This window comes from Triticum urartu, chromosome 3 (assembly GCF_003073215.2).
Source record: "Triticum urartu cultivar G1812 chromosome 3, Tu2.1, whole genome shotgun sequence".
NCBI lineage: Eukaryota > Viridiplantae > Streptophyta > Magnoliopsida > Poales > Poaceae > Triticum > Triticum urartu.
In genome coordinates this window covers 170,917,384-170,933,559 of record NC_053024.1, presented here as the reverse complement: position 1 = coordinate 170,933,559, position 16,176 = coordinate 170,917,384, and the positions used below count along the sequence as shown (strand labels likewise).

Here is a 16,176-nt window from a genome sequence, read left to right as displayed (position 1 = left end):
CGTGGACGCCGGTGAGGCCACCCTTCCCTCCACGCGCAGGTACTCCCCCGCCCCCTTCCATGCCCTCTAGCTTTCCCTAATTTAGCTCTCTTCCCTGACCATGTCTATCTTCTACACATAGAGAGCTGTGCTAATGAAGGGGTGGATGTAATAAGGCTGCTGGCAATGCATGGGTACTTAGATGAGGTGCTAAGCACATTAAATAGCTTAGCAACTATACTCCCCAATGCATAGGTGCTTAGCTTATGGTTGCTAAGCTTGCTTCATTTAATGATTTAACAACTAAATCTCTTCATGTATTGGTGGGCTCCATTCTTTTAAATATTTTGCCTAGGTTCACGTGCTTAGCATTGGTTCTTTCTGAGGTCACCACACCCATCTCTCCCCTCTTAAATAACTTGCCACATCAGATTTTTTGCCTACGTGGAAGGCTTAGCACCTGTACAAGGTGGAGTATTGGGAGGGGCCTAAGAATTGTATGTGACAAACGGGTGCTTCCTATAGGTATTCTTTCTTGCATCCTAATGTATAGTATACCTACCTTTTACGACCGCCGAATCTTTTTCCATGACTAGATTGGCTCTCTCACTTTTCTCCTGTCCATGCTTTTCCAAATATTTCACATCTGATGTTCTGCTTCCGCTTGTCTATATCACGGTGCACACTGCCCATGGAGCTTCAGATGAACCAGTTTACTTTTAGCGGTGCATTCCACAATAGCGGCTCTCACATTTTTTTCACATGTTTTAAAATATGCATATTTTGATGTAATGGTTGCAGTAACAGAGCTGAATCACTCGTTGTATGCTACTTCATATTTGCATGTATATATCCCCTTTCTTACAAGCTACCATAGGGGCGTGCATCATGCTATAAGTTTATACTACAATAATTACTCCCAGATTGAATTTTGTGTCCACTATAGAATCTTCAAAAAAGAAGTCTAAGAAAAACTAAACGGTCATCTTAATGGGACTTAATATATCCAAAAAGCGCATGACTCAAGTTCCATTACTTACATTTAACATCTCACTTGCTGCACTCATCTTCTGTTTAGCTCTGCTTTTCCATCTAGCTTCACTTAGCATTTTATTCTGATCGCAATCTATGCTGTTCAAGCATGATTATCTCCTACATAAACATGCTCCATTACATGCTTTTACAAAACTGAATCAAAATAAACTAACTTCATTTAAGAAATTGTTTTCACACTGACAGGAGACATGTAACTCAGAGCATTTCATTTCCATCCACTGCTCTGTATCTTCGCCTTTCATGTTACAATTAAATTCATCCACTGCAGTATTAACTATTTTCCCTTACCACAGAAAAGAAATGGCAAGGAAACAGAGGGCGCAGGACTACTAGAGGCAAAGACAGACGGACGCGGTCGGAGCAGTATGGCAGCGTCGATGGGGATGGAGGAGCGCACAGAGATGCTGCGGAGCACTGCTGATGAGCTTGTCGGCAGGACGAGCTGCACCCACTGCTGCACGGCAACCCCGGCCCGGTCTGCTTCGACAGGTTTGAGCCCTCCGTCACCGACCGCGTGCACATCTAGCAGGTCAATAATAAATTAATAATTTTCCAACTCTCAACTTCCCAGCCGGCCAAGTTTCTCTTGCCGCAAATTTCTTTGTTTCTACCACATCAGAATGGCTGACACACGTCCTTGCCTTCTCGTCGTTTGTTTCTACCAAATTGTAAGGGTGTTGGGAAGGTGATCAATGTGAACAAGATGGTCAGGGCCAGATATAGAGTAAAAATCCTAATAGCGGACCAGAGGACCGGAGTGAAGGACTCGGCAAGATAAGGACGTCGGTCGCCAATTCACTGTGATCGAGATCCGCGTCGTAACCAGAGAGCAGTTGGACCATGACAAGGACGTCGCCATCGGCTAATCCGCCATGTGGGATTATTGTTTGACCTTTCACAGTTCCTCCAGGTGTCTATAACATCAAGCATAATTTTGATGTTTCTTAACCTTTTGCATTCTACTCTAATCAGTTAAGTTAGGCCTATAACCGAGAAGTTTTTCTTATACTATTAGTTATGAATTTTGTTTTGTTATCTTCCTGATTCGATGTGATTAGCACAATACTAAATTTGCCGGCTACTAATTGATACTTATGTGTGATACTTTTAGTGTGTGCTGACAGATTAATCTAAAGCATCAAGATCTGTAAGTGCTCGTGGGTCCTCAAGGTGCTGGTTCGTGAGCTCAGTTTGTTTGGGACATCGAAGGTTATCTTGGGCGATGTGCATCAACAAAGAAGTTTACAATTGCGTAAGTGCCCACTAGCGCTGGATCTAGAATGCTTCCACTATCAGATCTCTAAAATTTTGGAACCAGTGAGTATAGCCCATTATTGTCATAACCATGATATCGAAATTGATACCTAGCTCATGTGTGTGCATCATACATATCGAATGCATCTTGAGAATGGGCAGTGCATCTTTTCCATTGAATAGAAGTTATATTTCTATGATAAGGATGCTCCATTTTGTTGTTGTTCTCCTGCATAGCTATATGTTAGCAGGGCGTACTCTTTGGAAGTTCATGTTTTTGGTATTGTGATGGATATTTAGATATTTGCCCCTCCAACTACTGGAAAGAATTAACAAAATTATGTCATTGCAATCTAGCTTTATATAAAAGTTGATCAGGATATGCACATATCTATGTGTTTAACTAATTTAATCCATAAATTTGTTTTTTTACTAGAGAACATCTCTTTTTGTACAATCCCAAAGATCTGCTCATATATCAAGTGTGTTTCTTTATTGTTTTCGTGCAGAATGAGATTGTTTTGAGGACAAATCTACCGACCGAGGAGCACGCTAGCCAGGTATACACAGGAGAAGTGTATGAACTGTCTGTGCAAACCATATGTGAATCTGAACCCTTCTTAGTGGAGGCAGTAATTGCCAACTTGAAATACATAGCACCGCATCCCAACAGTAAAACCAGGGAAAAATGATCTAGGTTGGAATATGGGGTCAATGCTAGAGAAGACGGTGAAGCATTCATGTGCATGTGCAAGGAGCAGGAGATCCTGTGTTGCCATGCCGTCAAGGTAACATTTTGTTGGTCCTACTATATCTGCATACTTACTGTTAGCTGCTATATGTACATACAACCTTCAATACTTTCCAGCTTCAATTTTGTCAGGTGATGATCCACCTGGGTGTGCGTGAGATACCAAGGTTACATGTTGTGCCACCAAGTTGCCACAGAGCCCCGGTGAATCGCAGATGGATAGTGAGCTATGGAAGCACTCCGTGATGCATGTTAAGTTCTGAGACCTGGCGCATGATCCTTGTGATGATGAAGGGGCCTGGGCCTACAAAGTTGTCATGAAGGGCCTCGACAGACTGAACCCAGACCTAGCCGCGCCAAACGCCATGCCCCGCCGCTACAACAAGCCAACATTACGGTAGCCGAGGATCCTCATTTATTTCAAAAGGTGCCGAATATGGTTGACTAACTCCAGTCCATGAGGAAGTGAGTTCAATGTTGTATTCTTGTTTGTTACGAGTGTGATTACCTTTTTCTATTTGGCTTTCTATACCATTAAAAGCCATGCTATTCCTACCACAACTTACTGAAATCTTTTATGGGAAACTTTTTATGAGTTATTTTCAGTATTTATACTTGTTGTAGGTAAAGGACATATATTCAACTTACTATGTCTATTACGAACAGAGTTCCCTGGAAATGTGTCAAAACAAATAGCTGATAACCAGCAATTTTCCACCAATGGAAGCCCCGTGTGATTTAGGTACCATTTGCTCTCTTGGATTTTGTTATTTAGCCATGTCATGTTAAATATTACGCGGCTTGCTAATGTTATATATTTAGTCGCTTATATGATGTCTGTTTGGTCGTTGCTCTAGCCTCAGACCCAAGAAATTTGTTTGTTTGTCCATTTGACCAAAATAATCTGTGTTGCTTTAAAGTCCAGTAAACAAAGAAACAACTTCGAAGCATGTACATGCCTTTCAGTTTCACTTGCATCCAATAAATATAATTATGACACTTGTTGTCTTGCTGTGTTGTTCAATTATCGCCAGGATGTTAACAAGCCCATTATATATCCTTGGTAAACCACATGATACTGTTTCCTAATCACATGTTTTTCCTACACAAACTATACGAGTTTTATGCAAAGGTATCATCTAAAAGGAATTATGGGCTTCATATATGCTCCAGTATCATAGTATTTTTTCCATGGTTCATGGCAATAATTTCTCTACTTGGGATTCCATAGAATTCTTTTGGTCTGCATAGTTGTGTTTTTACAGTTGAAAAAAACTCATAAATTAACAAGACCTTTTATGCATAATTATGTTGCCATGATATGCATAATTATGGTAGTTAGCATAGTGACTTTGACACTTTTTAGATATGCTCCAACCTTGAGTTTACTCAATCTCGCATTAGCCTATTGTGTTTGAAATTTGCTTACATGAAAACAGATGTTGAATTTTCCTTTGATTTATCATTTGTCAGTTTTTATCTTTTTGATATTTGCATGGGATGGATTTGAACTTCACTCTTGCTAAAGCCCTGTATGCGAGTTTGTTTGAGTTACTTGTAGAACAAATTAACAAGGCCTTCTTAGTTGGCAAGCGTCGAGTTGGGTGGTCAATCAGTTTCCCCCTGAATCTGCGAAGTGGCAGAAGAAGGCTACGATGGATGTGCTCAGGGCGTTGCCGACCTTACCTCTGACGGGAATTAGTAATCTTTTTCTTTGGTTTTTAGTTATTATTATGCTCGGTGTCCCGCTTCTGCGTTGTAAAAATAAAGTGGGAATTAGTAATCTTTTTCTTTGGTTTTTAGTTATTATTATGCTCAGTGTCCCGCTTCTGCGTTGTAAAAATAAAGTGCGTGTCCACTTTGATAAATACGGATGTCCACGGACTTAGTTGGTGGTATCAGTTTGGTGATCCACGTTGAAGATGCCCTAATCTCCTTGTATTTAAGTGTCATTTAGTATTTAGCTCTTCTGAAATTTGTAAAGCAACTTCTTACTTTCATGTCATGTCCATGTGTTAACAAGATAGCAAAAAAGCAATTGGCATGGGCGGCTACCAACCTAGCACCGCCCAGCTTTCACTTAGGAGACGCCACCGGGTGGCGCCCCAACCCCTAGTATATACAAAGCTACAAAGCTTACACGGTGCCGCATTTCGCTTGGTTTTATGGTGATGGCATACTGCATAGAGCATTTTTTAATAAGCCTCCACACCAGCAGATCTGCAGTCGACGTCGAACCACACCTCGTTGACACGGCCGACGATGCGGAAGGGGCTGTTGTACTGTGCGATGGAGTAGGCGTTCTTGCTAGGGTGATTCGTGGAGTTCCCCCACGGTGACCGGCTCAAGCTCAAGGCGAGTTTCTCAGCTTCCTCGACGACATTGTGGTCGCGTGCGTAGCCTGAGAAGCTCCTGACGGCGACGCAGTGGCCTGGCCACCTATCTGGATGTAGGTTCAGCTCCGGGAGAGGGACAGGAGGGGAAGCTTGGAACTCTAATGGCAAGTAGAGCCGGACAAAGTAGGCCGAAGAGTGGAGAGGCCCCGCGCCTGGGACGATGCTTGTTAGGATAGGGGTCGTCATTCTGATCCTGGAAGAGTTGAGGTTTGCGCCCATCAGGTATTGGAACAACCTGGCAGAAATCAGTGACGACATTAAAGGTTCAGGGTCACTGAGTATGATAATAGGGTTTGGACCAAGTGGGTAAATTCATGAGACAGGAAACTTTCAGAATGGGCAATGGAAAGCAAACTCGAAAGCAAATCCTGGACAAACATCAATATACTTGATTCATGTAACTGAATGTGCACAATGGAGAGCAAATTATGGACAAACATCAATATACCTGATTCATGTAACTAAATGTGCACAATGGAGAGCAAATTATGGACAAACATCAATATACTTGATTCATGTAACTAAATGTGCACATAGTAAATTACCTGGAAGGCTGGAAATTAAAATAACTCCCCCACAAACAAAAGTGTCAAAATAACTTGCAGATTGTGATGCCGTCATAAGTTCACATGCCGCTGTTGAGCAATTACCTCATGCAATGAAATTTTATATTTCACGAGCTAGCAAAGTTGATATATCGCATCAGTTGAACTTTTGCAAGACCTAGGTGGAAACAACACTTGGGATCGATCCGATTATTTGGGCCCTTTGAGTTATCAATTTCACAAATCAAAAGATCCGTTATACATCAAGAATTATTCGCAGATGGAGGCAAAGATCTTAATATCAGTTCCTGGAATTAAGAAATGCCTCTAACGTATGGCTAAATGAAACAGGGCAGTGCAGAATCATTGAATTGTTCGTGTTGATGCAGACTACGGCCCTGGACGGGTAGCAGTAAACATAAAATATGTATTTGGACCTATCACAATTCAGATAGCCTAGTTATTTGGGAGTCTGGTCTGTTTAATAAGTGCAGTGTCAAAAACGCTCTTATATTATGGGACGGAGGAAGTACATCAGAGCGGCAAAGTCAGATTATAGATGTACTAACATATCTTGTATCAGGTCAGAAATGGATTATGTTTGTTTAATTTTGCAACGAGAATGGTTAACTCTTGTCTATATTCGAGGTGATTCACAACCGAGGTTCGATCATTCTCATAGAGTAATGGCTGATCCTACATTTCCTTGTGCTACAGATTCTCCTGCCAACTTGCAGAATTGTGCACGGCAACACACTCTACTCAGGATGACATGCTTCTCAACTCACATGTCTCAGCTGAGAAGATGTACTAGCATCCTGATGAAAGGCAAACGGGACAGCGACCCCCTAACTTGCTCATCAATTTCTTCCACAAGTCATCCACTGCTTACCCGACCCAACCCTAAACCAAGAATCGACACGCCAACGGAACAAATCGAAGGACGGTAATAATCACAAAAAAAAAAAGAACGCGAGGATTACAAATCGACAGCCCCTAAATCGAAGGATTGCATCTGGTGACAGACTGCGGAGGATGATAGGATTGCATCCAGAGGACGGCGTGCTTACAGGAATCGATCAATCAGTCAATCAGGTGATTCCGTGACGATCCAAGCAAGATCGTGGGGGTGGTGAGAAGCGTATCACCTGTGGAAGCCGAGCTTGGTGGCGACGTGGAAAGAGGTGTCGTCGGAGGGGGCGGACATCCAGACGGTGTCGCGGTAGTGCCGCACCTCGAAGTCCGACTCCGCGTGCACCGTCGCGTACTGCGGCGACTCCGAGCCGCGGGCGGCCGGCGAGAGCAGCGCGAGGAGGAGGAGGACGGGGAGCAAGGGCACCGCCGGATGCTGCCGCTCCATGGTCTTCGCCTCGCCGGCAGCTGCGGCGTCAGTCTTCGCTCTCGCCTTGCCGAGGCCAGGGGGAAACGGGCAGCGGATGCGCACAGTGTACTCCCTCCAAGACATACCTGGCCAAACGGGCCGGCCCGGCCTGGCCCATCTTAATCGTGCCTGGCCTGGCATGGCCCGCCAGGGCACGATTACTATACAGGCCGTGCCGTGCCGGCCCGCGTGCTGCGCCCCCAGGCCCAGGCACGTTGGCCCGTTTAGCACGGTGGGCCGCATATTTTCAGCCCGTTATTTTGACGCACTGAGCGTTTTTTAGCCTATTTTTACATGTTAGGCCATATATAGATGTATAAAAATAAATAAATAAACGTAATCGGGTCGTGCCTTGCCGGCCCGCGTGCCTAGCCTCCAGGCCCAGGCACGGCCCAGAGCGTGCCGCGTGCCGTGCCTGGCCCAAGACGGGACGTGCCGGCGTGCTCACGGACCGGCCCGAAAAAACGGCCCATTTGGCCAGCTATACTCCAAGATGGAGAAATCAAGACTGTGTTCGGAAAAAATCACTCGGTTTAAAATGATATCCTCTTCTTTTTTGCGTGAAAAGAGATTATAAATTGTGACCCACCACCACATACAACCATGCATGGAAAAATGTTCTCCATCTATCTACTTACCTGTATAAAAGAAAGAGAGAGAACAAATCCAAGCAATTATACTCGTCCATCTACAATATCCGATGGCCCCTAATCCTCCTGTGGTTAACACACCAAGCCACGCTTTAAGTCACTATAATCCATCTATCATCCCTAACATGCGCTGCCGTTCAAAAAAAAACCCACTCCCAGTGATGCACGCCCGCACGACCTCTCCCCTCTCCTCCTCATCCCAACGCCCGCAAGACCTCCCCCCCTCCCGCTCCTCCTCCCAACGGATGCCACACCACGAGCGGGCCTCCGCACGCCCATCCTCCTCGCGCCATTCGCCGCCCCGCTATTCGCCGATGGAGCCGCCCGTCATGACGCCGCGGTAGACGCCGCACCGTACGCCACGGGAGCCGCCGAGCTGCGACACCCTACGCAGCGGGAGCCGCCCGTCACACCCTTCGCCACGGGTCGTCGAGGGAGCTGCCGCCCGTCGCGCCCTTCGCCGAGGGAGCCGCCACCCCGCCATTCCTGTCAACATACTTATCAATTAGGAAATCTCCATTACCCAAAAAACAGAACTACAACAACTTTGAGCAATCTGTTGTTTAGTTATCACAATTGCAACTTGCATGAAGCCATATGCTCAACAGAAACAGAGAATCCCACCACTAAAACTCCAGCATCATAGTAATTTTGTGGGTAAGATTGATCAAATATTTCACAGTATCGTGAGCCGTTTCCATGGTCCAGAATAGTGCTATATTTATCTAGCAACAAAATAGCACTAAAAGTTGAAGGAAGGGTTGCCAACGAGGCAACTAAAGAAGTCTCGCCACCTCGACACCATGGATGTGTATGTGCGTTGTGGTAGAGAAACTGAGGATGCCTTCCATGCAGTTGTTACGTGCCCTCAAGCACATGCTGTATGGGAGGCCATGAGAGATGAATGGCAAATACCTGAACAAGATGAGCTGATCAATACTGGTCCAGAATGGGTGCTTGATCTTCTTGCCAGAGTTAATGAGAGAGTGCGGAGAAATGTGCTAATGATTATCTGGAGGAATTGGCAGACCAGGAACGATCAAGTACATGATAAACCAGTGCCACCTGTACACATAACAAGGTCCTTTCTGTCGAGCTACATGTGTTCGCTAATTCAGGTGCAGAGTAAGGACGGCGGGGACCCTGTGAAAGGAAAAGGTATAATGGAAGAAAGCCTACAAGAGCCAGTGAAGGAGAGGTATGCCAGTGCTCGTGCACAATGGCCACCGCCTGCTGTGGGGTGCCTTGAAATCACAGTCGATGGTGCTTACCATGACAAAGAGAAGAACGCGGGGACAGGTCTAGTGATCCGTGATTCGGCTGGTGATTTGATACTTGCGTCATGCCAATACTTATCTAGGTGCCGGGGTCCTCTGGAAGCAGAACTTATGGCCGCAAAGGAAGGTGTGGAGATGGCGCGTAGATATGCTGCTAGTCCGTTTGTCCTCCAAACAGACTGTTCAAACCTAATCAAACTGATTAAGGAAACGAAGCCGGACAGGTCTTGCTTGGGACACCTGATATAAGAGTTGAGAAACTTATTCTTTGAGGAGAGGGAGCTTACTATTATGAAAGTAGATAGAATTCAGAATAGGGTTGCAGATTTTCTAGCTAAATTTTCGCGCTCAGAGCATCAAACCGACTTGTGGTTACAAGATGCCCCCGAGAATCTTCTTTGCCTTTTGGCTATGGATTGTAATCCTATTTACTAATCAATAAAGCTCCCAATCTTCACGCAAAAAATAACACTAAAAGTATACTCTAATAATTACTATTCAGGTTATTCCAGGAATAGCACATGCTCCAGAATGTTAGAATATGTTGTGTAGAGATAGGAAAGGTGTTTAAATTGTAATCTCTTTTTATCTCTTCTTCTGTTCTGATTCTTCTACCGACTTTCTCTGTAAAGATCCTTCGCTCGATCTCTCCCTTGTAAGCCACTTCCATCTAGTTTTACCTGGTAACAGAGCCTCTTCCTCGATAGATTGGGTAGAGATCGCATCTAGCTACCCAGGCGACTGCAACTATGTCCACCACCGCCGCCGCCATGACACCCAGCACCATGGGTGCGCTCACCACCACCTTCTCCTCCGCTTTTGCGTCATCATCCACCTCCACCTCCACCAACTCCTTCCTCGAATCGCCGCCGCAAGAGAAGCTGACGAGGGGCAACTTCCTGCTATGAAAGGCCATCGTCCTACCCCAGATCAAGGGCGCGCAGATGGAACATCATCTCGACGCAAAGAGCCCGGCACCGCCGGCCAGCCTCACTATTACCAAGGACGATGAAGAAGAACAGGTGGTAAACTTTGTGAGATCTCTCTGGTACGCACAGCAGCAACAACTCCAAGGTTACTTGATGGGATCTCTCTCCCGCGACATCCTTGCACGGGTTGCCACGCTCCAGACGCCGGCTGAAGTCTGGCGCGCCATCCACGACACGTTCGCCGCCCAGAGTCAAGCCCAAGCAATCAGCACCCGCATCGAGCTCACAAACCTTCAAAAAGGTAATATGATTATGGTTGAGTATCTTGGAAAGATTAAGAATCTCACCGACAAAGTAGCCTACACCGCCGCCGCGCTCTCTGATCTAGAGATCGTGTCCAAGATCTTGGCCAGGTTGGACATGGATTATAATCCAGTAGTCTCAGCCCTTGCTGCTCGGGTGGAGCCGATCACCGTTCAGGAGCTATACAGCCAGCTCTTGAGCTTTGACACCCTCCTCAGTCTCCTTCATGGCACCAACCTTTGCCAATCCTTAGCCAACTCTGTCTCGCATGGACGCGGCCGTGGGCACGGACACCACACGCAATGCAGCAGTGGGCATAGGCGCGGCAACAACAAGGGTAACGGCAGCTACAACAATATAGGAGGTGACGGCTACAACAACACCGGCAACAGATCCGAGGGAGGTGGCTTCAACAACAACACCAACCGCCGCCCCTCCTCCTTCTCATGTGGTCGCCCTCGCTGCCAACTCTGCAAGAAGGCCGACCATGAGGTTATGGACTGCTGACACCGCTTTGATGAAGACTATGTTCCTGATGCTCGCCATGTTGCTGTGGCTATGCGTGAGCAAGGAGGAGATGGAGTGTGGTATGTTGACTCCGGTGCAACGGATCATGTCACAAGTGAACTAGAGCAACTTGATCTCCGTGAAAAGTACCACGACAATGATCAAATTCACATCGCAAGTGGTGGAGATATGGATATTCGACACATTGGTCAAGCTTTTATTAATTCCCCTACACTTAAACATGATCTGATCTTAAAAGATGTCCTTCATGTTCCACAAGCTGACAAAAATCTTGCCTCTATGTCTCACTTAGCCACTAATATTGATGTCTTCTTTGAAACTCACCCTCGTTACTTTTTTATAAAGGACCGGGCAACGAGGGAACTTCTACACCACGGTAGATGCATTGGAGACATCTACCCCATCACATTCGGAGCACTTAGTCGCAAGCATCGTCAAGTCTACTCCTTCATCAAGCCCTCTTTGGCAAGGTGGCATCAAAGATTAGGACATCCGTCTTCAGTCATAGTTAAACAAGTAGTCAATAAAGGCAATCTTTCTTTGTCACATAGCCCAATTAGTGGTTCAGTTTGTGAAGCTTGTCAATGTACCAAGAGTCACCAACTTCCCTATCCTAAGTCAAGTAGTGTTTCTCATGCTCCTTGGCTTATTTTCAGTTTCATTGATGACTATAGCAAGTTTACTTGGATTTATTTGCTCAAGTATAAATCTGAAGTTTTTTCCTGTATTCCAAGAGTTTCAAAAACTTATCGAAAGACACTTTGACAGGAAAATTTTAACAGTCCAAAGTGACTGGGAGGGGAGTATGAGAAGCTCAACTCCTTCTTTCGTAGCATAGGCATTGTACACCGGGAAAGTATGAGGTGCTCCCAGCCTTGGGGTACTCCCGATGCTCCAATGTCGAAAATATATTTTCAAACGTTTCAAAAAATTATGAAAAAAAATCTGAATGTTGATAGGGAATATTACTACAACCCCTAAAAAGTTCAAGTCCAAAATCGAAATGCACATTGAGAAACAAAAAAAGACAAATCCATATGTGAATAGTGTCAATGTTGCTTTGGTCTTTTTTTACACTATTTATGCTAGATTTCACATTTTTGTTTATCAATGTGTGTTTTGAGTTTGGACCTGAAATTTTTAGGGATGGTAGGCACATTCCTTATGAAAATTCATATTTTTTCTAGAATTTTTGAAATATTAAAAAATGTTTTTATGACATTGGATCACTAGGAGTACCTCAAGGCTGGGAGCACCCGATATTTTCCCATTGAACACCATGTATCTTGTCCTCATGCTCACCAGCAAAACGGCTCTGCCGAGCGTAAACATCGCCACATTGTTGAAGTTGGTCTCTCTCTACTTGCTCATGCCTCCATGCCTCTCAAATATTGGGATGAAGCCTTTATTACTGCCACATATCTTATTAATTGTTTTCCTAGCAAAGTCATTGGCAATTCTACTCTATTGGAGCGTCTCTATCATCAAAAACCAGATTACAACTCTCTCAAAAAATTTGGGTGTGCTTGTTATCCCAATCTTCGTCCATACAATCTTCATAAACTTGAGGTCCATTCTACTCAATGTGTTTTTCTTGGCTATAATAATCTCCATAAAGGGTACAAGTGCCTAGAGATTGCAACTGGCGTATTTATATTTCCAGAGATGTTGTTTTTGATGAAACTCTTTTTCCTTTTGCCAAACTTCATCCCAATGCAGGAGCCCTTTTTCGTGTTGAAATAGCTCTGCTTCCAGATCACGGGGGTGAATTAAATAAAACTGACCATGTGCAAAATTCCATAGAAAATTGTAATTCTGCAGATTTTGGCCATCATTTTATGTATGCAAATCTGGACAAAACGGACACAGGATCCAATACTGATGTGGCTGGCAGCAGCGCTCGATCCCATGACGATTCCCACGCCAGTCCTGTTGTCTCTGTCGGCGCGCGATCCCAGGAGGATCGCCTTTCCTTGCATGCATCCAGTCGCGCGCGGGTGGCCAACCGAGTTGAGCCCGCCTGTTCAGACGCGCGGTTAGCTAAGCTAGCCAGCCCAGGCGCGCGCGTGGCCGACAGCCCCCACAGGGTGGAGCCCGCCAGCCTTGGCGCGGGCGGGAAATCATCACCTGGCGCCACGTGTTCGCAAATCGAGGCGGCTCCCGACAGCAGAACACCTGAGGTGTCGGAGCTGGCAGGTTCGGCATCTTCCTTGGATCTGGAGCCTGGATCTTCTGTGGCAATCTCTGCGCCTATTGCATCAGGATCTTCTGTGCCTCCATCAGTGGCTCCTCATCAAGCTTCTCGTCGGCACACCAGGTCACAGTCAGGTATTGTAAAAGATAAAGAATACACTAACGCTTTGTTTGAATGTCTGTATTGGAGGGCTCCGTATTGAATTGGTTGGAATACCAATTCAACAAGGAAATTGTAATGGACATGAATACAAATTCACTTGTTTGGATGTTCATTGAATTGGCCTATGGAATCCGGTGAAGTTTCAATACCAAATCGTGTTTGGATGACAAACTATGGAATTGCATAGTAACAAGAGTATGAAGATAATACATTGTTTTATATGCATCAAAACAAAATTTGTGATTCCAAAACTTTTTTCTGCCGGGAATTTTTCAGCAAAACCTGCAAGTAGATAAATAAATATATGCCTTTGTTTACAGTCCGACGGCAGTGCACAACCGATGTAGCCTAGAACTATGCCTCTGTACAAAGCATGGAATCAATCCCTTTTAAAACGAAAAGATACACACATGCTTCCCACACATCACAAACAAACGTCGGCACCTTCCAGGAATCACGGACACCACGCATGGGAGCATTAGCTGCGTTACCACGCAAACTGGGTCACCAGATCTGGGAGCGACGGCGGGGTCACCGAGCTGCAGCTATAGCCAAGGAGGAGGGCCGGGGAGGAAGGGAACGGCAGAGGAGGAAGGGAAGGGTCGGCGGAGAAGGAAGGGAAGGGCGGGTGAGCATACCTGCGCCGCCGAGTATCTCATTGGGCGCCGCCGTTCTCCTCTCATTCCCTTCTTTCCTTCTGTTTCACGGTCGCGGGAGGGATCGATTGTGTTGACCGGTATCTTTTGCGGGACGAGGGCAATTTAACCGAAAACGGAGCGAGAGGCCTCCGAATTGCGGGACGAGAGGATGCGTGCGAGCGAAAACTGCTCTGTATTCGATACCGTTTCAATATGTTGTTTCGGAGTACATCCAAACACCTGAATTGGGGTAGCCCAATACCAAATCCAATACAGAGAGCCCAATACAGACATCCAAACGCAATGTAATGGTATGGTACGGTATGACAGAATTAAACATGCCTTTCTTAGTAGTGTTGGAGAATCAAACAGGCCTTTCCGTAATGCATGATGCTCTAGCTCATAAGGAATGGAAGGAGGCTATGGATAATGAATATGATGCACTCATGAAAAATAAAACTTGGCATCTAGTACCATCAAGGAAAGGTAGCAATGTTATAGATTGTAAATGGGTATACAAGATAAAGAGAAAATCTGATGGAAGTATAGACAGATACAAGGCTATACTAGTTGCCAAAGGGTTTAAGCAGGGGTTTGGTATTGATTATGAAGATACATTTAGTCCTGTTGTTAAGGCAGCTACTATTCGACTTGTATTGTCTATTGTTGTTTCTAGAGGTTGGAGTTTACGTCATCTAGATGTTCAGAATGCATTTCATCATGGTGTTCTTGAGGAAGAAGTGTTCATGCGGCAGCCACCTGGATATGAGGATCAAAGCACACCTCATTATGTCTGTAAGTTGGATAAAGCTTTGTATGGTTTGAAACAAGACCCAAGAGCTTGGTATCAAGATCGAGCATGCAGTTACAACAACTTGGGTTTACACCATCTAAAGCAGATACCTTCTTTTATGATAAAGAAAATATAACTATATTTGTGTTTGTTTATGTTGATGATGTAATTGTTGTTATTTCAAGTTCAGATGCTACCACTTGTTTGCTTAAAGATCTAAAATTGGAGTTTGCTCTCAAAGACTTGGGTGATCTTCACTACTTTCTTGGCATAGAGGTCAAGCAGGTCAAGGATGGTTTACTTCTCACACAGGAAAAATACACTGCTGATATACTCAGGAGAGTAGGAATGGAACATTGCAAACCTGTGAGTACACCAATTTCAACTTCTGAAAAACCTACAATTGAAAGTGGAGAAGCACTTGGATCAAAGGATGCAACTAATTATAGAACTGTTGTGGGTGCTTTACAATATTTGACTCTTACACGTCCTGATATTTCCTACTCTGCGAATAAGGTATTGAAGGAAATATGCCCTAGAGGCAATAATAAAGTTGCTATTTATATTTCCTTATATCATGATAAATTTTTATTATTCATGCTAGAATCGCATTAACCGGAAACTTAGTACATGTGTGAATACATAGACAAACAGAGTGTCCCTAGTATGCCTCTACTTGACTAGCTCGTTAATCAAAGATGGTTAAGTTTCCTAACCATAGACATGTGTTGTCATTTGATGAACGAGATAACATCATTAGAGAATGATGTGATGGACATGACCAGCTTAGCATAAATGATCGTTTAGTTTTATTGCTATTGCTTTCATCATGACTTATACATGTTCCTCTGACTATGAGATTATGCAACTCCCAGATACTGGAGGAACACCTTGTGTGCTATCAAACGTCACAACATAACTGGATGATTATAAAGATGCTCTATAGGTGTCTCCGATGGTGTTTGTTGAGTTGGCATAGATCGAGATTAGGATTTGTCACTCCGTGTATCGGAGAGGTATCTGTGGGCCCTCTCGATAATGCTCATCACTATAAGCCTTGCAAGCAATGTGACTAATGAGTTAGTTGCGGGATGATGCATTACGGAACGAGTAAAGAGACTTGCCGGTAACGAGATTGAACTAGGTATGATGATACCGACGATCGAATCTCGGCCAAGTAACATACCGATGACAAAGGGAACAACGTATGTTGTTATGCGGTTTGACCGATAAAGATCTTCGTAGAATTTGTAGGAGCCAATATGAGCATCCAGGTTCCGCTATTGGTTATTGACCAGAGATGTGTCTCGGTCATGTCTACATAGTTCTCGAACCCGTAG

At 44.7% G+C, this 16,176-nt stretch overlaps 1 protein-coding gene across 1 annotated transcript; it reads right to left on the bottom strand.

The window, feature by feature from the left end:
- Nucleotides 1-5,015: 5,015 nt before the first annotated feature.
- On the bottom strand, nucleotides 5,016-7,437 carry LOC125543452 (heme-binding protein 2-like). Its single transcript, XM_048706809.1, has 2 exons — nucleotides 7,130-7,437; nucleotides 5,016-5,671 (listed from the first exon to the last, which is right to left on the bottom strand). Exons 1-2 carry the CDS (start codon nucleotides 7,339-7,341, stop codon nucleotides 5,236-5,238), a joined length of 648 nt encoding a protein of 215 aa, XP_048562766.1. The 5' UTR covers nucleotides 7,342-7,437; the 3' UTR covers nucleotides 5,016-5,235.
- Between the last annotated feature and the right edge of the window lie 8,739 nt (nucleotides 7,438-16,176).

Coding starts and splice junctions, on each gene's coding strand:
- LOC125543452 (XM_048706809.1), bottom strand. CDS start 7,341: ATGGAGCGGCAGCATCCGGCGGTGCCCTTGCTCCCCGTCCTCCTCCTC. Junction 5,672..7,129: donor ACCAAGCTCGGCTTCCACAG/GTGATACGCTTC, acceptor GATTTCTGCCAG/GTTGTTCCAATACCTGATGG.